The 24,376-nt window shown below is 49.4% G+C and overlaps 1 protein-coding gene across 19 annotated transcripts in view; it reads right to left on the bottom strand.

Annotated features, from left to right (window-relative positions):
• Window positions 1-24,376, bottom strand: part of DLGAP4 (DLG associated protein 4) — a 199,590-nt gene that overhangs the window by 24,155 nt on the left and 151,059 nt on the right. For 11 of the 19 annotated variants that reach the window (XM_045444700.1, XM_045444701.1, XM_045444703.1 and 8 more), the window contains 3 exons: window positions 9,335-9,696; window positions 6,744-6,832; window positions 5,808-6,220 (listed from right to left, as the gene is read on the bottom strand). In XM_045444700.1, coding sequence (XP_045300656.1) covers window positions 5,808-6,220; window positions 6,744-6,832; window positions 9,335-9,696 — 864 coding nt within the window. Of the gene's footprint in view, window positions 1-5,807; window positions 6,221-6,743; window positions 6,833-7,077; window positions 7,158-9,334; window positions 9,697-11,329; window positions 11,536-13,835; window positions 13,855-20,663; window positions 20,688-24,376 lie in introns of those variants that run through there. The other 8 variants (XM_045444702.1, XM_045444704.1, XM_045444714.1 and 5 more) reach the window with 7 other exon arrangements.

Here is a 24,376-nt window from a genome sequence, read left to right on the forward strand (position 1 = left end):
GTCCGTGAGTTCGAGCCCCGCGTCGGGCTCTGGGCTGATGGCTCAGAGCCTGGAGCCTGTTTCCGATTCTGTGTCTCCCTCTCTCTCTGCCCCTCCCCCGTTCATGCTCTGTCTCTCTCTGTCCCAAAAATAAATAAACGTTGAAAAAAAAAAATTTTTTTTTAAATATGGAGAACAAACAGAGGGTTACTGGAGGGATTGTGGGGGGAGGGGGATGGGCTAAATGGGTAAGGGGCATTAAGGAATCTACTCCTGTAATCATTGTTGCACCATATACTAATTTAGATGTGAATTTCAAAAATTAAGGAAAAAGAAAAAAAATTAAAATTTAAAAAATTTTTTAAAAAGAAAAAAAACATTAAAAAAATTTTTTAAATAAGTAAAAGCACAGCAATGAAAGAAAAATAAATAGGACCAGGTCAGAATTAAAAACTATTGTGTATCAAATGATACTATCAAGAAAATGAAAAGACAGCTTACCGAATGGGAGAAAATATTTGCAAATCACATATTTAATAAGTGCCTATTATTCAAAAATTATATAAAGAACTCTTGCAACTCAACAAGAAAAAGACTGCCCAATTAACAAATGGGCAAAGGAACTGAATAGATTTTTCTCCAAAGAAGATACCCAAATGATGATCAATAAGAACATGAAAAGATGCTCAACATCATTACGGAAATGCAAATCAAAATGACAATGAGCTACTACTTTATACCTACTAGAATGGCTATTTTTTTAAGAGATGAAAACTAACAAGTGTTAGCAAGGATGTGGAGAAATTGGAACCTTTGTGCATTGGTGGTGGGAATGTAAATTGGTGCAGCCACTGTGGAAATCAGTATGGCGGTTCCTCAGCAAGCTGTAAACATAGGTCACCCAGCAATCTCACTCCTAAGTATATACCTGAGAGAACTGCAAACTGACTGAAACAGATACTTGCTTGCCAGTGTTCACTGTAGCGCTATTCTCAGTAGCTGAAAGGGGGAACTAACCCAAGTGTCTATCAACAGTTAAGTGGAAAAACAAAATGTGGTATTTATACACAGTGGAAATCTTATTCAGCTTTAAAAGGGTTCTGATATATGCTACAACATGGATGAACTTTGAAAACATGCCAAACACAAAAGGACAAATACTGCAACATCCCACTTATATGAAATATCTCAAATAGGCAAATTCATAGAGAAATCAGATTAGAGGTTACCAGGGGCTGCGGGGAGCGCAATGGGTAGTTATTGCTTAATGGGTACAGAATTTCTGTTTGGGGTGGTGAGAAAGTTCTGGGAATAAATACTGATGATGTGCGACATTGTGAATGTAAGTAATGACACTGAATTGTACACTTAAAAGTGGTTAAAGCCATCTAGGTGGTTCAGTTGGTTAAGCGTCCGACTCTTGATTTTGGCTCAGGTCATGATCTCAAGGTTGGTGAGTTCAAGCCCCATGCTGGGCTTTGTGCTGACAGCGCAGAGTCTGCTTGGGATTCTCCTTCTCCCTCACTCTCTCTCAAAAATAAATAAATAAACATTTTAAAAAGTGGTTAAAATGGCAAACTTTTTGTTATGTATATTTTACCATAATAAAAAAATGACAAATACGATCCAACCATTCCACTCCTACATCTATCTATACACAGAAGACTTGAACACAGCATTATTCATGATGGCTTTTACCTTTCTGTTAGAGTCTTTACATCCTGATGCTTAAATAATTATTTCTTCATCTGTGATGTTACTATCATATATTACTAACATACCAGCACATAACCTCCTACTCCTACATCAGTTCCTCACTTTTAAATAGAAATAACCAAGGGGCGCCTGGGTGGCGCAGTCGGTTAAGCGTCCAACTTCAGCCAGGTCACGATCTCGCGGTCCGTGAGTTCGAGCCCCGCGTCGGGCTCTGGGCTGATGGCTCGGAGCCTGGAGCCTGTTTCCGATTCTGTGTCTCCCTCTCTCTCTGCCCCTCCCCCGTTCATGCTCTGTCTCTCTCTGTCCCAAAAATAAATAAACGTTAAAAAAAAAAAAAAAAAGAAATAACCAAGACGACTGGACGTTCCAGGAAACATCAAAACAAAAAGACAAATACAAAGACGAAACCTAAAGGACAGAGCACAGGGTCCCAGGAAAACTTACATTTATATATGTAGGTCTCGCAGGGGCAGGAGACACTCTATGCATAAAAAAAGGACAAAATATCATGAAAAAGAACAGTAGAATGACCTGTTGTATGGATGGCCACAGTAAACATGTGACGGACGGAGTTTGGAGATCAAGTCAGGAAAATGTCCCCATCTCCACAGAGTTCTCAAACAAAAATATACAAATAGCCACAAGGCATATTCAAAGATGCTGGACAATATTAGCCATCGTGGAGATGCAAATTAAAACCATAATGACATACTACTTCACGCTCACCAGGATGGCTAGATTCAAAAAGACCAGTAGTTGCAGGGTGCCTGGATGGCTCAGTCGGTCAAGTGTCTGACTCTTGGTTTCGGCTCAGTTCATGATCTTGCAGTTTGCAAGTTCAAGCCCTGCATCAGGCTGACAGTGCAGAGCCTGCCTGGGATTCTCTCTCTCCTCTCTCTCTGCCCCTCCCTGCTTGTGCCCTCTCTCAATAAATAAACTTAAAAAAAAAAAAAGAAAAAAAAAAAGACCAATAATTGCAAGTGTTGGTGAGGATATGGATAAATTGGAATCCTCATATACCATTGGTGGGAATGTTAAGTGGTGCAGCCACTGTGGAAAATCATTTGGCACGTTCCTCAGAAAGTTAAACATGGAGTTTCCATATGATCTAGCAGTTCTACTCCTGGGCATATATCTAAAAGAAATGAACATACTTCCACACAAAAACTTATACACAGTGTTGACAGCAACATTACTGATACTAGCCAAAGTGTGGAAAAAACCCAAGTGTCCATCAACAGATGAAATGTATAAAAAATGAAGTATACCCATAAAATGGAATATTATTCAGCAATAAGGAATGAAGTGCTGACACTGCTACAACTTGAGTGAACCTTAAAAATGTTATACAAAACATAAGCCAGACACAGAAGACCAGATATTGTATGATTTCGTTTATAAAAGTGTCCAGAATGGGCAAATCCACCGAGACAGAATTGTGGTTGCTAAGAGCTGAGAAAGTGGCAGGACCAAGAGTGACTACTAATAGTTACAGTGTTTCTTTTTGGAGTGACGAAAATGTTCTAAAATTAATAGTGACGGTTGTACAACACTGAGTGTACTAACTGCCATTGAACTGTACACTTTGAAAGGGTGTTACCGCCTAGGTGGCTCAGTCGGTTAAACGTCTAACTCTTGATTGTGGCTCAGGTCATGATACCAGGGTTGTGGGGTCAAGCCCCATGTTGGGATCTGTGATCATGAAGCCTGCTTGGGATTCTCTCTCTGTGCCCTTCTCCCGCTCATGTGTGTGCACATACACTCTCTCTTGCTCTCTCAAAAAATAAAAAATAAAAGGGTGAATGGGTGAATTTCATGGCATGCAAATTATTTATCAATAAAGATGTTATAGCATGGAAAAGAAAAAAAAGAAAGAGCCTTACAGAAAGATAACCAAAAGATATGAGGAAGAAAAGATCAGAGACTGAGGCTCAATCCAGCAGGTCCAACATCTAAGTGACACAAATTTTGGAGAAAACAGAACAAATGAAAGCAAGGAAATTATTTTTAAGAATTAATGCAAGGCTGTTGCTCAGAAACAAAAGACCTGCATCTCCATATAGAAAGGGGCTATCAACTATGGGCACAGTACATTCCTGTACAAAGTCCCATTCCACAGCACAGCACTGAGAAATTTCACAAGAGAGGTCAAGCAAAGAGCCTAACAGCTTCCATAGTAAAAACACACAAAGGACTGAAAATTAGAATGCATCAAACTTTTCAGCACAAGTAACAGAAGCTAAACACAATATAGCCTTAAAGATCCTGAGAGAAAATTGTTTCAACTTCATTTTTATACGTACATATGTTGTATATACAAACATATACATATACATTACATATATAATTCATTATTTTCAACTTTATACTCAGCCAAACCGTGTGAGGTCTGAATAAAGACATGCAGTTGCCAAAAATTTATCTCGAACTAAAGGTGTGTTCCAGCAAAATGAGGGATTATGCCAAGAAAGCAGAAGGCCACGTGGTCTGGAAAGCAGGGTGTCCCCCATGGGACAGGGGCCAAGGGCAGTCCCAGGTGATGAAAAGGGAAGTTTCTGGATAGCAGTGAGGCAGCAGGCCCAGAGAGTAACCTAGCCAGATCAGAACAGAGGACAGAAGTGCACTAGGAAAAATATGAAATCATGAGATTATCTGATATGTCTGCATATCTGAAAAATAATACTGATGAAGGCTGGCAGATCTGGTGGAGTGTGTAAAACATTACAAATAAGAAGTTAGAAAATGAAGTGTATAAAAAAGATGGGGCAATCATTTATTCTAGGAAAAATAAAGTGTGTAAGAAAAGGAAATTAAACCATAATATAGTATTAGGCTCTGCAGTGAACAATAATATTTACATGCTTACAGTAAACAAATACACTGGTGGTTACTTAAGCCAAAACTGTGATGTAAGACATGCAGGGTGGGGCACAGGAGGCAGAGGTGATACAGCTAACTACTCACCTCTTATAAGCAGGAAATCAATACATGACGATGACTGATTTGAGGAGAATTAAGAGGTAATCACATTTAAAAGAAAAAAAGCAATAGGAAGGCAAATACCAGGATGTACAGCTACCGACAGCTGCAAGCAGAGAAGTCTGAGGTCAGGCAGTGGGCTGGATGGTTCCTATTAGAAGTATTTCAGTGCACTCTCTGGTCCTTGGCTCCATTCTGATTTGTTAAATACTCTTACTGTGCAAAGTTATTAAGTACACAGCTCACAACCCCTGTGCAGCAGCAGGTGTGACATTAAACCTGGGAACTGGCCTAAAGGTCTGTGGATACAGACCCATCCAAGGGTACCCTCCTCAGGCTCCACGCCATCAGGTGTCAGTGGGATGCTGACCTCATCCTTTCTGGATACTCTGGAGACCTGTCTTTCCTGCATGTTCTGTAGAGGGGCTCTCTTGGAGGATGAGCTTTGACTGAACCAAGTCAGGGCACGGTGTAGCTGCTGGGGCCACGGCCTGGAGCTTCCCAGGGGCCACCTCTCTCCTGCTAACAACCACCTGTGAATCTAGGCTCCCTACATATTTTTAGCTCTTTCCGGAACTCATTTCCTAGAGGGATTTTTGGAAAGAGGCATGAATAGAGAGAAACAGAAGTAGAGAAGTAGATGGCTCCTATTTCACCCATTCACAGTTCCTCACACCCTGCTGAGGCCCATGGTTAGATCCTTGGTGCCTGGCATACAGTAAGCACTCAATAAGGAGCTGTTTAAGACATAAGCATGGTACCAACTTTCTGCGTCCCACATGTCTTCGGGCCCTTTACATGCACTACCACCTTCAATCCTCACAAATGCCCCCAGAGAAGGCAGGAGTAGCTCTACATTACATAGAAGAAATGGAGGGTTCGGAGGCACTTGACTAAGGTCACTTCACTAGGAAGAGAAGGGCTGGGATTCAAGCCCACAGCCTGTACACCCTTCCTTGAGAAAGCTCAGCTTAGGTAGATAGACAGAAGGGAGGAAAGAATGGAAATAAGAGGAGAGCTCACAGCTGACTCAAGAAGAGAAACTGAGGCCTTTCCCACTTGGAGGCTCCGAGGCTGGAGAACGAGCTGTGCACCTTTCTCTCCAGCCCGGGGTCCATCCCTGCAGCACTCACCTTCTTCAGACAGGTTGTTCTCTTTGGTCTCCTTGTCCATCTGGCAGCACCAGCCCTCCAGCCGCTCTGTTTCTGCCTGAAGTAGTTTCAAGAACCAGTAGCCGTCCCGGCGGCACGCCCCTGGCTGTGCTGGCTCTGCCGGGGAGCTGGAGGAGGTCTCGAGCCAGGGGTCAGGCGGGGGCAGCGAGGATGCCTCTAGGGCAGGGTCGCTGTTGTCTCCATAGGAGAGGTTGCGCTTGATCTGGGCAATTTTGGGGACCTGCCGAGGGCCGGCATCGATGCTGATGGAGTTGGGGTGTGGGGTACAGTCCGGGAGGCTCCTCTCAGATGACTTACAGCTTGAGTCGTTGGCATCCTGGGTATCTGAGTCGGTGTCCCGTCGGGAGGACATGCTGTGAGAGGGGGCGCTGCTTCTGGGGGGGGACAGGGGGGTGGAGTGGGGTGGGGACAGGAAGGGGTGAGAGTCACCAAGAGGGCCAGAGACCAGAGGCCACCCCGACCCGGACACACGGGAGACAGAGAAACAGATGCATCGTCTGCTCACCATGCGCCTGAAGCGGGTCCCACAGCCCCTGCCTCATTCTCTGCTCAGCCCTTGCCCCACCCACGCCCACACGCGCACACACACACATGGACAAGGTCATAAGGTTGCCTGTTTACTGCAGTGGGGGCCAGAAGACCACCAACATTGGGGTGCTGGGCCGTGTCTCTGCCGGCTGCGGCCCCCCGTGGGCCAATTGATCTCATAGAGCAAGCGCTCATGGGCCCGCCCGCCTGCCTGCCCAGCCTCCAGTGCCTGGGCCACTGCCCAAACCCCAAACCCAGCTTGGTTATCAGAAATCCAGCAAGGAGAAGTGGGTTAGGGAGAGCAGGAGAGGTGAGAGCAGAGGGAAGGGGAGGAGAGGGAGAGGCAGCCACCGCCTCTATGCGACTTACCGCCAGTCGTCCTCTACCTGAACCCCGATGGACTGGAATTTGGTAGCGGGACTGGGCTCCTCTTTTGGCACTGGCTGAATGCAGTCAACCTTATTGAAGGACAACGACAGCAACGGCACGGAGACAAAGACAAAAATAAAAAACAAACACCACACTTGCTGCTGAAATTCACATTAGTGGGACGACGCAGAAGGACAGACAGACACGAGGCATGCGGACACTGCACATGGGCCCGAGGCTGGACCCAGTTAAGCCGGGCACTGCTCATTCGCGCGGAGCGGGCAGGTGGGTGGGCGGGAGGTGGGATGGGGTGGAGATGACTGGCTTTCCCTACTCTGAGGAGGGTGCCATCACATCGATTGCTTTGGGTCCGTTGTCCTCCGAGAGGTGGGAACCGTTCCTTCTAGTCCTCTCCTTTACACGCATCAAAGAGAAGAAAAAAAAGAAGGACGACGAAAGAGAAAGAAAACACACACACACACACACAAAGCCACAGCCGTTATCTGGTGTAGTCGAAGCTGGGGGCTGTCTTGAGGCAAAGATCACTCCCCAACCCTGCAGCTGAAGGGCAGGCTGGAGGCGCCTGTACTAGGGCCAAACCTTGGACATCAGTTCTGGATTTGAAAACTGCCCCCAAGGCAATAGCCAATAAGGTCCCAGGACGCTACAGGATGCAGTCCCTGGGTCTCGATGGCTGAGGTTACTTTCAGCAGTGGGTGGGCCTGGGGAGCAGCAGAAAGGGCCAGGGACAGGGCCAAGTGCAAAGCTAGTGCTTTTTCTCCACTCCTGTGAAGTGGAAGGAAACACGGCAGCAGTGATGCCCCGAATCTGCCTTTCTTCTTTGGGACAAAGCTGCATGGACGTGGAGCAGCCAGGCCGGCCCTTCCATCATTGCTCATGGATGAGGGAGAATCCACACTTGACCTAGGGCTTGAGGTACCAAGGGATGGGATAAGGGTTGTCAGAGTATCCTTGGAAATTGGGGACTCCCAATCTCTTGGCTTCACAGAAGTGGCAGAGGGTTGGGCGCCAGGCTCCTCCTCGCCACGGGGACGCAACTGCATTTCTCCTTCAGCAGGCGCCAGCTCAGGGAGTACAGCATCACCAATCTCAAAGAGCTGCGACAAGAGCTTGGAACAGGTGGGGGTGAAACCAGGGAAGGGGAAGGCCCAAGAGCTAGGATGCTCATCCCCAGGTAAATTTCTGGACGAAAGGAACCAACAGTGAGACTAAGACCTTCTGAAAAGACTGGAGTATCTGGTTTGGCCAGGGAGAGGATGGGGCTGCCCAAAGACCCTGCGTGGTTAAGACCAAGAGACTAGGCTACTTTCTATGTCCCTCAGAATCCCTCCTGGAGCAGCTGCACAGGGCAGGGACTTGAACCCCTTATGAAGGAGCCCAGAAAACATTAATCTCCCGGACAATTCTGTTCCTGTACATGTGGGGAAACTGAAGCCCAGGCAAGTGCAAGAAACTGGCTAATGAGTTTTTCTCTGGTTGGAACCCATTCAGTCTCCCTTGTGTCCCAAGTTCTTTTGGCATTCTAGCCCTCTGCCATCCACTCAGCCACATCCAGTTATCAGAGGCAGCTGGGGAAATGGGAGAGCCCTTCCAGCCCTAAGCCACAACGCACACCACCCTGACCTCCTTGAGGTCTCCACCTTCCCCAAGCTCAATGCTCACTGTAGCCACTTTCCTTCTTCCGTGCCCTGAGTGTGTTCCACTTTAGTCTGGAGGCTCAGTCAGGGCAGGTAGAGTCCTTGCACTCTGGACTGAGAGCAACTCTTGAATCTGCAAAGCAGGGCTCAAGTTTCCCCAGCTCAGCTGACAAGACAGATTACTGTGGTCTGATGTGTACAGGAGGTGCTGTGAAGCAGTAGAGGGGAGCTGGTACACCCTGTCCTGCTGTGGGTGGACAGGGAGTTTGGCTTCCAGGAGGGTCTGCTGGCTTTGGCCACTTGGTCCTGGGGAAATATCTGCCTGGATCCTTTCCCATGGAGGGAGACCTCAGGACCAGCATCACACTTCTCAACCTGACATGGGCCTGGTGCCTCAAACCACCTACCTGTCCCCCAGGCCCGAGAAGGCTCTGGGTAAAGTTCCCCTCAAGCAACCCCCATGGCTCAAGGGCCCTGGGTCCTGGGCCCCAGGCCCATCGACGTCTAGGCTCCATGCTGCTCCCGCTGTCAAGCGGGGCTGTGGCCTCCGCACCCGAGCTGACCTTGGATTAGAGAACTGTTAGGCCAGTCCCACCTCCCACGCGTTGGCTGGCAGGGCAAAGGGTGGAGTGGACAGACAGACAGACAGGTGAACAGTGGACAGGAGATGGCTGGCTGAGTGTAACTACATTGACTGGGATGACCCACTGGAGAAACAGGGACACATGCCCATGGCTACAGATTGCAACATGTGGGCAAACGTAAGGAAGGCATGGCTATAGGTGGAATTTGGTTCGGCCACTTGGAGCCAACCCTCCAAAAGAGACAAACCACTTTTCCCAGGAGACCTAGTGGGCCTCCACCAGATGTAATTACACGCAGGCAGGTGCACAGGGTGGGCTGAGGACATAAGAGTGTGAAAGGGACCCCTACTTGTATTCCTATAGATGACAGTTTCCTTTTGGGGATGGCCTCAGGGTGGGATTCAGAGCTGGTCAGCGTCCCTTGTTCACTCTTCAGAGCTGCATGTTTTGGGGGTGGCTCCGGGGCCTCAGGGGCTGGGATGACTCCACCCCGTGTCACACTGGGCGGTCGGGTACTGCTGTCCAGGCTGTCTGACGAGTTGCTGAGGCCCGACTGGCTTGTCACCTCACTCTTGTGGTCCTGGCTGTCCAGGTAGGTGTCCTGGGCAGACTCGGTGCTGCTCTGGACTGTGACAGAGATGAAGGGTTTTGACGTGGTACGTGGAGGGACCGGTGGTGGGGTCTTCTTATAAGCCACTAGACATGATGAACCTGCAGATACAAGAGAGGAGGGCAAGGAGAAGGTAAGGTCCCAAACCTTTGGAACCCCTTTCAAGTCTGAGGCCCCACCTGACCTGGCCCTAGCTCTGGCCTTGGCTATTCCCTCAGGAAGGATTTGTGGAGCAGGAGAATGGGGGTCTGACACAGCAGTGACCAAGACAGACAGACATAGGCCCTGCCCACTCTTCTACTAGTCCAAGGCCAGGTCTAGCTGGGAATGCCAACATGGACCAATGGCATCCTCCACCTCATAGTCACACACAAAGATATTATCCAGCTGGGGCATGGACTAGATGATAAAGTTCATGGTGCCACAGGCTGTGAAAGAGCCTGACCCAGTGGCAGGGGATGCGGTGACAGTGATACAGAGGTCAGGAGTGCTAAAGAATGTTAACCTTGCTCCCTCCTCAAGCTCACAGACAGACCTACTGTTCCTGCTGGTCTTTTCCTTTTTTACCTTCCCTTTGCTTGGATGCCCCCTTTCTATCTGGTCAAAGACCAATACATCCTTTAGGGTCCAGCTAACCCTACTCCCATCTTGCTATTCCCACCATCCCCTCGTTATATGAAAACCCCATATACCAGTCTGCCTCCCTCAAGAGTCCACCATACCTGGTCCAATTCCCCATTTTCCACCATGATTCAGGGAACCAGGCCCTACCATGGTGGGGGCTGGGGTCATCTCTGAATCCCATTCCAGCCTGGCCTGGGACTGGCCCACAGTAAAGGCCCACAGCTGGCTTCTTACATGCTCAACTTTTTGTCTGAAACAGCAGGTGCTGTTGAAACAGCAGTAGCTACTTGCTGTGAGGGGCTGGGTCAGATCCTGGGGCTTTTCTCAGCATCTTAACTCTAAATGCTGTTTCCCCCATGAGGACTAAAACAAACTGGGACTAGGAGTGGGAGTCAGATGAGTGACTTTGAGCTCTGCTTTTAAGGTGCTACCGTTCATGGTGATGGCCCAACAGAAACCCACAAAACAAGGCCCAGTGCCACAGGGGCCGTGAGCAAGGCACAGCAGAATCTATCCATCTGCCACTATGAGATGTCACTACACAACCATATCAGAATGGCTAAATTAAAAAACAGTGACAACACTAAGTGCTGGTGAGGATGTGGGGAAACTGAATTACTCATATGTTGCTCGTAGGAATGTGAAATGGTACCACCACCCTGGAAAATGGTTTGGTAGTTTCTTTTCTTTTCTAAAAGACTGTATTTTTAAGTAATCTCTACATCCAATGTGGGGCTTGAACTCACAAATTCTTGATCACAAAGATCATGAATCTGCTCCCCCTGGCAGTTTCCTTTAAAACTAAATATGCAATTATTCTACAAACCAGCAGTTGCACTCTTGGGCATTTATTTATCCCATAGAAATGGTAACATGTTCACAAGAAAAAAACTTATACATGAGTGTTCATGACAGCTTTGTTTGTCATAGCCCCAAACTAGAAACAACCTAGATGCCCCTCAGTGACTGGTTAAACAGTCTGTGGTACATCCAGACTGTGGAATACCCCTGATCGGTAAAAAAGAACCAGCTACTGATATAAGCAACAACTTGGACAAATCTCAAGTGAATTATACCAAGTGAAAAAAGCAATCTCAAAAAGCTACATACTGTATGGTTCTATTTGCAAAACACTCTTGAAATGACCTGATTATAAAGATGTGGAGATTAGTGGCAGGTAGGGAGATGCAGGTCAGAGGGTGATGTAGAGGCAGGGAGGGACATGGTTGTGGTTATAAAAGGGTGACAAGAAGGATCCTCTGTGTGCCAAGAATTAGAACAGGAGGTGGACTGTGAACTTGCACACGACGAAGCTGCTGAGCACTAAACACAAAGCAAGTAAAGGGAAAATGGTGAAGTCAGTAAGATTGGCTGGATGGTATCTATGTCAGTATTCTGGTATTGTGATATACCATGCAATATTTTGATACATTATGATATTATATTAATTTTGCAATATTTTACCATTGAGGGAAACTGGGTAAAGAGTAGATAGGATCCCTCTGTATTATTTATCACAACTGTATGTAAATTACAATCACTTAAATATAAACATTTAATTTAAAAAGCCCTTCCATCTGTCAGTTCATCTGACAGACTTGTGTTAGGCCAGGCCCTATACAGACTCCAGGAAAGCTAGGAGCCTCATCAGCAGAGAAACAGCCGTGAAATGAGTGAACAGTAACAGATGCCACAGCAGAAGAGCCCAGGAGCTGGGAGCCATGCCTCACGCCTGAGTCTGGAGGTGACAAAGGGCTCTGGGAGCTCAGAACCAGGAGCACTCAATTCCTACTCTGTTCAGAATTTCCCAGTCCTGCTGAGGCGTTGAGAAAACCTGGGGATCCCACCAGACACACCCAGTCTCTGCCTACCCCACCTGAGAAATGTGGCACACGGGCAGAAGAACATGGGCAGCAGAGCAAGCAGGGGGCGGCGCTTTGGTCAACAGGCACATGACCCTCTCTTGTACTGCCAGAGAAGGAAAAGGCCTGCTCAAGCAAGATGGGCTCCTGTGTTCAGCTGGCTGTGCACACAGGCTCACAGCCTCAAGGTGGGTCATTTACTGAGCTGTGCTCGGTTTTATGGCTTTGTAATTTAAACCTCACAGTGACTCTGTAAAGTGGGGATATGATTATGCCCACTTTATAGTAGGGGCATGTGAGGTTCAGGGTCAGATAACACCCAGAGTTGCTAACAGTAAGTGGCAACCACATCTGTTTGGCTGCACAGCTTACCTCATTCTGCTACCCAGTCTTCAGGCCCCTCTCTGCCAGGCTGGGGCTGCAGGTGTCTAGGGCCTTCACTGATCACTGTGCCCCACAGTATCCTGCTAGACCCTGGAGCCTGTCTGCAGGGGGACGCCCAAGTTGAGATCTGACTGCTGGGGGAAGAAGGGCTAGACTAAAGGCAGAAGCCTGGCTTCTAGGCCCTGGCAATTCCTCACAAAAGTGCCTGCCTCACTCTGGACTTTTCAGTACTCTCATCTGTTCAGTGGGTGGGGAGGAGTTCTAAATAGCACACCATATTCACACAGCCCTTGACAAACTCAAACCATTTTCCCATTTGTTCTCTTACTCAAGGATAGGTGCGGAACCTCCCATCATTGAATGAAGAAGAGATTCCTGCTCTGAATCCCTTCTCTCTACTACCTGAAATCCTACCATTTGAGTCATTCCATTCACTTGATGATAAGGAGCCAGAAACCAGAGGGCAGCAAGGAACCAGACAAGCCTGAGTTCAGATCACAGCTCTGTCATATACTAATTTGATGGCCACAGGGAGGGATTACATAGGCTACGTCACAGAGGGTAAGGCTCAGCCCAGGGCTGGCATGGCTACTAGTTTGTGGTACACAGTGAGCCAGGCCTAGGGTGGGGGTTGTGAGCCAAAATGGTACTGTCCCCAGGTCACTGGTCGGAGAGGCTGGGCTGGTTCTCTATACAACCCTGGGGAAAGTTTTCCTGCAAGAGCAGGACATTAAGAGCAGTTCATTGAAGCCAATGGCCAACAGTGCCCGGCAGACCCAGAACTGTAGGTTCTAAGTCTGACAAAGGCTGTGTGACCCCAGTCAGGGTCCTTGTCCCCATCTGTGGGGTGGAGTTCCCACTGGCCTGGAGGAGTTAGTGTGTGCAGGGATCTGTGTGGAAGAGGCCCCCCCACCAGGAGACAGTGAGGTGCCCACAATCAGGAGTTTGGACAGAGGACTGACCCTCCAGCCTCCTGCTCAGGGTTGTCTAGGTCCAGAGTCCTGCTGACACGTACTCAGAGGCCTGAGCCCTGGCTGAGACAGCCACTCATTAGAGGGAAAGTGAACTAGCGAGAGGCCGGGCCAGGTGTGATAAGAGGAAAGGTGAACTTATCTTGGATTTTTTTTTGTCTCCTGGGCACAAGTCACAGCCAGATAAGTAATGTGACTCACAGGGAGGATTTCAGGTTGTCAGGGGCTCCCTGGGTGGCAGGCATCCCTCAGTTCTGTGCACAGTCTTTCCCCAGGGCAGGGGGATGGGACCCAACTGTACAGAACAGCTCTCATTTCACAAGTGGGAAATGCCATGAAATACAGGCCAACAACTGCCCCTGCCCCTTCTAGCAACACCGTCACCGCCCTTCTTCCCACCTTGGGGCTCTTGCACATGCTGCTCCTTCTACCTGGAAAGCTTCCACTCCTCACATTTCAAATGCCACTTCTTCAGAGAGGCCTCCTCTGACTTTCCTCTGCTTTCAGATGGGCCGGCATCTCCATTCGAGCATCTGTCACATCTGTCATCAGCTCATTTAGGCATTTACTTGTTGATGGTTACAGGCTTGGGACTGGGGGGAACTCTGTCTGTCTTGGCATATTGGGTCATATCTCAGGCCCAGGGCAACACCTTAAGCTTTACAGAAAGCTCTCGATAATATTTGTTGAATGAGAAAATGAACCTCATCATTGTTATAAAAACCCTTCAGCTGCCCCAAATCAAGATTACTTAGCCTTAGTGAAGGCTCCCTTATAGGCTCCCAACACTGGAGTATGCAAGGTTCTTGTCTCCTCCCAAATTTGGAGCCCTTTCTAAAGCCTAGTCCCAACCACCCATCTCTGTAGCTTCATCTCCTGTCCCCCCACCCCCTAGGATGGCCCCTCCAGCTTCAGAGAGCCACATGTACCCATTTCCAAACACACCACACTCCGCATGCACCCAAGCCTTTGCACATGCGCTCATTCTACCAGAATCCCTTTCCGGGTCCTTCAGCCAGTCCCTCCATCCAACGCTCTTGCTGGCCCAGGCGGTCTGCCCCCCTCCTCTCTCTGTGGGTCAGCTGGAGCACTCAGGGCTGTGGCCATGCCCCTGACGGAGAGTGTGTCCCACGCGTGTTACTAGCCCAGACGGTGCACAGTCATCATTTGCCAGTTAAATTTTAGAGGTGGGGCAAGTGCCCCAGAGACCCAAGATGTGGGACCTGGCCAGCATTGCCTCTTCCAAGATGTGACTGCAGCCCTCCCTGCCCCTGGGAGATGTTCCACATGCCATAGTTTATAATAACATAGCACACAGGTCCAACTTTTTCATCCACTCACTCTGGAAAACTTTTCAGCCCAGGAAGCTAGAGAGTGAACATCCCCTGAGTGTGGCCATCTCCTCCAGCTGGTCCTTACACACATTTTCAAAGACCCCGAGTGAAATACCTGCTGAGCCACAGCAATGTGTGCACACTGAGCCACTGCCCCCGGGGGCCACGTGCTTCCCTGCCCCCAGCTTGGCCATGCCAATCCTTCGAGCTCAGGCTTAGACAGGAGCCAGTTGTGCAATGCCTCCTCCGTGCAGCCTGCCCCCGGCCCCAGACATCCAGCCCAGCCTCCTGCCCCACAGCACACAAGTCCTTGTTTCTTCTAAGAAGAAGCTCCCTTTGTCTCATTTCTGCCTTCTGCTTCAAGATTTTATCCAGCAAACTCTTATTAGGTTAGAATGAATTTATTTCTACATTGTGTTTTTTAACATCAAGATGTAATAAGATGGCCAAATAGAGCTTCAAACACTCAGTGGAATGGCTGTGACTCCCATCTCCCAAGAGTTATAGATGCAGCAACCCCAGGAAGTTAGCCCCACTGCCAAGTGCCTTGGAGGCCTGGCACAACCCTTGTGTTGCAGGCAACCAGGGGTCCAAGCTTGGCAGGGGAGCTGAAGAAGAGGCTTAGACTCCTGAAGAGGAGTGGATGTGGGGGGCCACAGATAGCATGAGAGCTATGGCAGCAGGCTTCACAGAAGAGGCAGTGGGGCCCTCTTAAGCCCCACGTGAGCGGACAGAGCTGGCCTTGGAGCCAGAGCCGCCTCAACTCCCTTTGCTGGCTCTGGCAGGCTTAGGAAAGGGCTCGTCAAAGGAAGGGCTGAGGGCCTAGAAGATCCCATTCCCTCTCTCACCGATGAGCAACCTGTGAAACCACACAGCTAAATCAGGCCACTCATTTGTGTGCTATGGTAAAAAACAGAACTCAAAGCTCTCACTTACCAGCCTCAAATTCCTCCCTTCTTCCCTGTTTCTTCCCCAGAAGCCGGGGAAGTTGGAAGGGAATTCTAAGCAGCTGGGTCAGGATCAGGGACAGACTGACCTCTCAGAGCCACTTTCCTGTTGACAACCCGTGTGACCCCCACTCTCCCACTGTGTCAGTCTGGAAGCCACCTCCCTCACTGTGCCCCAAGAGTCAGCAATGTCAAACTTTTAATTTCAAACTCCACTAAGAGGGCCTGGCAGCACCTCTTACCCCCCAAATCCTCCTGGGAACCCCCCACCACTCCCCACAACCAAGTGCTTCCTAACTGCCTTTCTTATCTGTTCCTCTCCCCATGACCTAGAGCCAGCCTCCCCTGGACCACCCACACCGCTCCTCCCTGGTCCCCCAACCTCTTGTCCTGCCTTTCCAGTACCTCCTCCACCCTGGCGGGCCATTTGAGAAGTCCAGCCACATCATTACTTGGTTTGAAACCTTTCAATGGTGCCAAGTCCCAGTGAGTGGACTTGGAACAAACCCTTCAGTGGGGGCATTCAAGGCCTCTGGAATCTACACCTGTTTCAAAACCCATAGGAGCCAAGAGGACACAAAGGCGGTACACTGGGGAAGACAAAGCCACATAGCTCAGGGAGCCCTGGCCCTGCCTTGGAGTCTTGTCCAGAAACCAGGATGCACTCCTGTGGGTAATGGTTCCAATACTAAAAGCAGACCTACACTGAGCACTGACTAAGCCTGGCCTGAGCAAACTCTTCACATATAGTCAATCCTCCTGTAACTATGAATTCACCTCCTTGATAAAATTTATTTGTAACCCCAAAATCAATAGTCACAGGGGGTTTGTGGTCACTCTCAGACACGCACAGAGGAAAAGTTGAGTCACCCAATGCACAAGGTTCCCGGCTAAGGTTGAACAGGTGACTCTCTCTGCCTTCTTGTTTCGGCTCTCACACTGTAAACAAGTGTCCGTTTCCTGGTCCATTTAGTGCTATGTTTTTCCATTTTTGTACTTTTTATTGGTGATTCTCTATTTAAAATGCCCCCAAGTATAGTGCTGAAGTGCTATCTAGCGTTCCTGAGTGCAAGAAGGCTGTGATATGCCTATGGAGAAAACGCGTGGCAGATAAGCCTTGTTCAGGTGTGAGTTATAGTGCTATTGGCCAATTCAGTGTTAATAAATCATCAGTACATTAAATAAGGTATCTTTAAACAGACACACACAAAACAATATACGTACTGATTAGTTGGTGAAAATGTGCAGGGCCTCAGTGGTTCAGTATTAATTCAGTGTTTGTCAGATTTTATGAATATAACTACTATGAATAATGAGAATGGATGGTACCTTAGCCAACTGAAGCCTCAAAATGGGTACACGTGAGGTAGCTCTGTCATTGCTCATTTTACAGGTGAGGCTCAGAGAGGCGAAATGACTTGCCTTATCTCACCTCCCAGCTAGGCAGAGCTGGGGCTAGGGCTTAAACTCAGGCTGCCTGAAGGTTGACTATTACCCTATGCCCCCACCCACTGCACTAACTGGGTAAGGGTCATGAGGAGGAGCAGCCTTGGGCACATCAGTTATTTTACCCAGAAAATGGGATGCAATATCCAGTATGCCCTGAGTAGGAGTCAAACAGATGAGAGACAGGAAGCTCTGTAATCATAGCTGGGCCCCTGCAACTACTGTTACCAATGTTTCTGGATTAAGGAGAGAATGATCACCTCCTGGGGAAACAAGCTGGGGGCCTGTCAGGAAGACATTAAGATTGACTGATTGGATCTAGAAGGATGGACCATAGTCACCGAGTGGCAAGGAAATGCCTTCACATCAAGGCATCCTCTGTGAGCAAAGGAGCAGGACAGCCCCCAAGGCATGTGAAGACCGATGTGGGCAGGGCACAGCTTGGTAAAACAGAATTCAGGTAATGTAACTGGTAAAGGGAAGACAGGGACCAAGGCAAGGAGGCTGAAGAGAGGGCTGTCTCCTCTCAGACAGGGTCCTCTGCTTCCTGGGGCCGCTTGGACAATAGGAACAGTGGCATCTTCCTCCTACCCACAGCAGCCCTCATAAAGTCCCCCAAAACTGGACCATGGTTGGAGGGTTTCACAGCACCAGACCTGAAAGCAGCCAGAAGGGCGTATCACCTCCTATCTCAATAGCCCAGTGCACCAGGCAGCTCCATGTGCACTGCCAAGGCCATCTCAAGCTGAGAGCCTCCAGAATGAATCTGAATCCTTTCCTCCTCCACAGTGGCCTTGCTCTCTGAGAGAGAGGACCTCATGCACTCGATTACACTCCAGAAGCCTTGGAATGCCCCCCTTACCACCCACCTCCATCTGCAAGGCCTTGCCCCTCCCCTACAAAAGCACATTTTGTAGAGACTGGCTTCCCTCTATCCCCCCAGCTTGGTCTAGGCTTCCATCTTCTGCTCTCTGGCCTCCCTGCTTTGTCAGTGGTTTAGCACACCCACAGCCCGTCTCCCAAGAGCAGCAGCCTGAGGAATTTTTTTAAAGTACAAATTGGGTTACTTCCTTCCCTTTCTAAAGCCTTCAAAGGCTCCCCACTCCATGGAGAATAGAAGGCACACTCCTCACGTTGGCCTACAATAACTGGCCCCTGCCACCCCCATCTCTAGCCTCAGTTCCTAGACTTTCCCCTTGCTCATTCTACTCCTGCTGCACTAGCCTCTTTGCTCTTCCTCAGACACTCCAGGCACATGCCCACCTGAGGGCCCTTGAACCTGCTGTTCCTGGCCTGAAATGATCCCCACCTCATCTTTGCATGTCTACCCCTTCCCATTTGATCTGAGGACCTCTCTGACCACCCTATCTAAAGCTTTCAGCTTTGAGAACCCCATTTGTTTTCATTCAAGTGTTAACCAACTTACTGATTTACTTGTTTTTTGTCTCTCTCCTACTAGAAAGAGCTCCTGACTAACATAGGTAAATGAACAAATCCCTATTTGACAGTTGGGTACACTGAGGCTCAAGGAAGAATGATTTACTCCTGATTCTGAGTTGGAATCTAATGCCCAGGACCAGGGCCTTGAGCTTTTAGGTGAGCCCCCCGCCCCCTTCCCCCCCACCCCCACCCCCACTACAGGAACACAGTCTGTTGTGAAGTAAAGCCTTAAGTCTGCTTGAAGTTGGGCAATGAGGCCGTGGTAATAAGAGCTCAATAAACCCTAAGAAATGGGTATCAGAAATTGAAAATAACCATTCCTAAAAGCTGGCAGAGAAAGAAAGCAAGCAGCACTTCCAGCAACATTTTCCAGTGAGGGCGTATTACAAGTACATATTTAAAAGAATCATTACTGAATGAGTCCTGGCCAGGTGCTACTTTGTTCCAGACATAGGCATGGGAGGGGAGATAATTATCACTGGCGTTTTATAGAGGAGGGAATAGGCTTCTTACTTTGAAGAGTGGCAGTGCAGAAAAGCTCTGCTCTGTGAGGCCAAGGTACCAGGTTCTAGACTCAACACTGGATGTGGTGGGCATCGGACCTGAACCTTTACGGGCCTTGGTTTCCCCAGCTGTCAACTAAGTGGATTGACCTAGAATGGGGGTCACAAGTTCAAATGTCTATAGGAGATTGGTTATCTAACTCCTCTGGTCCACAGCTGCTTGTGGAGACCTGGGTGAGAGAAGTCAGAAATCTGGACTTAAAAAATAATAATAATAAAACCTTCAAATGTTGAAGTGGAGTTAGTTCATTCAAAGTTTTAAAAAACACAGTACAGTACCTGCCTGCCACCTAGTGTAGCCTGTGGCACACGTGACTATGTGGACTTTGTGACTGCTGGAGCAACTGTCCTCAGACCTTGCTTTTTCTGGAGCTCTAGCCCCTCTCCCCCAGCTCTCAGGAAGGCTGTCTGTGAGGGCCTCCCCCTTGGAAAGGAAGGAGGCCCTTGGGAACCTTGAAATTAAGGCAGCCAGGAGGTACTTGTACTGGCATCTCCAGTCTGGCTCAGTGAAAACAGAGAAAGCCCCTTCTGGTGGGCAGACCAGGTCTGGTTCCAGACTCCTGGCACCAGGGCACAGGTGGTGGGAGAGCCCTGCCCAGAGTACAGATGACCAACCCCCTTCATGGGCCTGGAGTGGCTGCCTGGGAGGGACCTGCTTGGTGGCAACTCCCCTCCCTCTGCCACCGGAGACAGCTGCTCCTCAGAAGCACTATTTGCACCCCAGCTAAGGGCAAGGGTGTGAGAGGGTTCTGTCCTGACATGTCCAGGCCTGAGGGGCTGGAGGAAGGATTAAGGGGCTAGAGGCAGTCCAGTGCCGTCCAGATGGACCCAGAGTTCAGGTCAGCTGGGTCTCTGGGCCGGAAGACTTCATGTGCTCCAGGGCATCTCCCCTGGCTGAGGGTGGCCGTGAGCTGGCCCAGCATGAGGCACTTTAACTTCTCAGCTCATCACCTCACCAGGCCTACCATTCCCGTTTCAAAGAGGAAAAAAGGGAAGCTCAGAAGAAGTGAGTAGCGCAAGGTCACATGGCCAGTGAGTGGGAAAGCCAGGATCTGTGCTCAGCCTTTTTGATTCCAGAGCCAGTGCTCGTGGCTACAACTTCACCACACAGCCCAGGGCTGGAGTTCGGCGCCACCTAGCAGGGCCTGGCTGAGATCCTGGCCAGGTCAATTCCCCAGTCAGGACCTAGACAGGCTCCCATTTCCTGGATCTTCAAGCGGGGTGTGACGATTTCCTGAGTGGGCTAGAAGGTGGCAGCCTCTGGCTCTGCTAGCCATGGGGGGCAGAGGCCTGGCGCACCCTGGACCAGAACCCCCAGCACATGGAAGGAAAAGGTACACCCCAACCCCCTCCTGTGACCACTGCTGCCAGCGGCCCCCTTCCTCAGGCCCTTCTCCAGATGTGTGGTCCCAGATGCTCTGGCCCTCTCACCACAGATACCAGAAACCTTCACATCGGCTTCCCAGTCACCCAGGACTTCCCCAACTTGGCTCCTACAGTTTCAAAGTGAAGCTCAGAGAGGTGAGGCTGCCTTTCCCAGGTCACACAGCCGGTCAAAGGGGTGCTGGGATTAGAAATGAGGATGTGGAGCTTCCAAACTCCAACATCCTAGGAAATAGTAATGCCAGTAATTTTCAAACCAGGCTCTGAGGGCCCACAAGGGGGAACTGAGGAAGGCTTTTGGACTTTCATCCCACCCTAGGTTCCTCAGAGCAGCTCCCATTTTCCTTTTTTTGTTCCCCATCTGGAATTCCCACACAGTATCTGGAGACCCACCCCACTACTGCAACCTCCTCACAGTACAAACAAGGAAACTGAGGATCAGAAAGGCACATGTGCTGAGCATCAAGTGGCACAGCAGGGATCCCCTGTCCGGGGCTCTAAGTGTGAATGTGTTCCCTCTTCTCCCCAGACTGAGAAAGGAAGATGCCTTCACATTCCCAGCCTGGAGACCACCCGCTTCAGGCATTCAGGGAGGCAGCCACCTGTGTGGAGCCCTATACCTCCTTCAGCCTCTGACCAGGGGACCCCAAATGGCATGCCGTTTCCAAAATCCATTTCCACCATTACTGCAACAGTATCCAGTGAGCAACCTGTCGGGCAACATTCACTCTTTGCCATTCTTCCTTTTTTTTTTTTTTTTTTTTTTTTTAATTTTAAAAAAGCTCTATACCTGGCATGGGGCTGAAACTTAAAGTCACACGCTCCACTGACTGAGCCAGTCAGGCGCCCCACCCCTTGTCCATGCTGTGTTGGAATCTGCCACAAACATCATCTTGTCGTCTTACTTATCCTCCGAGACCTGCCTGCAGAGTCAGCTCTGCCAACAGCTGTGCTCAGAGGCTCCTGCCCTACCCCCCAGGACACCTATGACCACCACCCCTGGGAGTCTGAGCTTTAAAGAGATGCCAGTTTCCAAGCTGCAGTTATTGAATCATGACTTTCCTGTTGTATCTCAAAGTTATAACTGGTAGTAGAGGGTGCTGCTGAGTAGACGATATTCAGAGTTACAGGGCTGCTGTTGCCCCACTTCAGTGTAAAAACCTGATGTAACAGCCTCTTGTCTGGCCTAATGGGGAGTGGGGAGCCGGGGTGGAGAATCCAAGGTTTGGCTTTTCAAATACGGTCTCTAGCATGTGAAACTCACTGTTGCCTTTCCAAGGTCTCAGGGGCCCAGTCTGGGAAGTACTACTTAGAAAATGCCTTAAAAACAAACAAACAACAAAAAAAAAAACAACCTCACTTCTGGAGGGCTGACGTCAAACCCTGGTGATGGGTCACAGAAGCCCGGCTTTTTACAGGCTGTCACAGGCCCCCGTGTCCTGTGTGTAGAGCCAGACACTGCTGCTCTGCGCACCTGGATTGTTGGCCTCTTTCATCATTCTGAATGACCAAGAGGATCCCAGAATAGAAAAAAGGTGTTAACAGGCTCATTCACTGTGACAGGTGGCATATCGGGTGACAGAATCAGAGCCAGGAACCCTGGGCAGCTGAGAGATGGGATGAAACAGTACAGAACTGAATGGGGAAAACCTTGAGTTCAGGTCAGGTCAGCACTGGCAATGTTGCCTGCCCTGGTGCCAGAGACCTAAGAAGGGAGACGGCCTAGTCCTCAGAGCTTATATTAAGATTTTGATCCCAAGTTAGACAGTTACGTAAGAAAGCAGCACATGTGGAAAAATGCCTTAGCGACTCCAGCTGACCACAGACACGGTGTGAGGCTGCACTAACAGAGAAAGGACCAGGGCGGGGTGCAGCCCCACTGAACTCCGGATAACATTGTGGGTAATGTTGGCAATTCTGGACAAGGGGCATTGACCAAATGGAACCCGATGAGAAGAAGGCAACCTGTGTGGGGAGAATTCCCACTGTGACAAATCCATCCTGTTATGACAAATGGTTACTTTACAGCAGGGAAGCCACACATTGGGTCCCGGGCAGTAGGATCCAGGATGAGTAAGTCCTTGTCCTGAAGAAACTCGCACTAAAATGCCGAGGTGGCAAAGAAATGCCTCCTGGGCGTAGCCACATGGAACACTGCCACATGGAGCACTGCGTGAGAAAGCCAGGGACTGACTGAACAAGAGTGCTGTGACTGATTAGTGATGTCTGTCAAAGATATGCCACAAGTGGGGTATGATACACGTGCACCATGAGTCATGTCTAGTTCAACGCGAGGGAGAGCTGGGAGAGACTGGGATAGTGGTCTGGAAAAGAAAGCCAATTCAGAAAAGTATGGCTACTACCTTCAAATATCTAGAAGACTGTCACACATATATGTGCTCCAGGTTATCACACTACAACCAGAGTGGGGACAGGAAGGTGAGGTTGTTGAGGGGAAACATGTTGCATTATAAGGAGGCACTTTCTAAAGGGCAGAGCTGCCCAGGAGAGTTCAGCTAGGCTACACACAGGCATGATGGCTGCTGGGAGAAGACACAAGCCCTCGTGGGTGTGACCTTTCAGATTCCATCCAAGCCTGAGATATTTGTCCTCTCTTTGCCCTCCTATTTCACACCCAGTTCTGGATGTGACATCAGACAGCATTTGTGTGTGTGTGTGACATTCATACCTCAAACTTTTTTTGTTTTGTTTTTTGCATCCAGAGAATCGTTATCAATAAGCAAAAAAGACACAGGAGAATGTTCATTCAGCCTAGCTACAAGGGAAATGATGTGAGGACTAACACCAGGGCCTTGGCACAGATGGGGCTTAAAACGCCTTCCTCTGGGAAAACTAGCAGCACAGAGGCCCTACCTGAGATGATAAACCCATCCTCAGAAAAGGAGATTGGCCCACACTTGCCACCCCTCCCCCACGACATACCTGCTTCTGAGCTACAAGAGCAGCTGTGCACTAGGAGTCTGAGCGTGTGAGCACTGGCTCTGCACTCACTCACCGCACCACTTAGGCTCCTGGGCCTCAGTTTCTCTCATCTATAAAACGTCAACAACACGGACTTGCCCTGCCCACTGCCCTGGGATGGCTGTGAGGGGGTCTCGAGTAGATAGGTGGGAAAGGGCTTGATGGAGTCCCACATGGCTGTTGCCCAATCCCAGCCCCACCAAGGCACTCCTCAGGCCAAGGGCTGGGGCAGGAAGATTCAGTGCCCTGAGGACCCACAGCCGTCCACCCTCTCCATGCCACGCCTGCATCACCATCTGATAGTTTTGGGTGGTGACCACTCTCTGCACCCTCTTTAAGCCAACACAGGTCACAGCTTAATTATTCAGCTTCCGGGCCTTTGCACTGGCTGCTCCCTGCCTGCAACACCCTACCTCCTCCCTCGTTCTGCCTCCTCCTCCAGATCTCAGCTCCAGCATTACTCCCTCCAAGAAGCCTTCCCTGATGGGCTCCAGCTCCATCCTGGCTCCCTTGCTGGGTCAACGTCCCATATTTAGATGTGCTACTGGCCCTCACCACCACACTGTTTTATAGGCCTGTTTGCTCTTCTGCTTCTCCCTTTAGACCCGGAGCCCCCTGAAAGCAGTGACTATGTGGTTTCCATCCCTGTAACCTCAACTTCAGCCCAGAAAAGGTGCCCAGGCAAATGTCTGCTGACACTTAGGAGGTAGGACCCTGCTTCTGACTTTACCCCAAAACTACTACAGACCTTCAGGGCCTTCCCCCTGGAAGAAGACTGTGAGGACACAGCAAGTAGAGAAAAATCTGTAAGAAGTGACTTGGCAAGCAGGAGACAGAGGCGCTGG

This window comes from Leopardus geoffroyi, chromosome A3, assembly GCF_018350155.1.
Source record: "Leopardus geoffroyi isolate Oge1 chromosome A3, O.geoffroyi_Oge1_pat1.0, whole genome shotgun sequence".
Taxonomy (NCBI): domain Eukaryota; kingdom Metazoa; phylum Chordata; class Mammalia; order Carnivora; family Felidae; genus Leopardus; species Leopardus geoffroyi.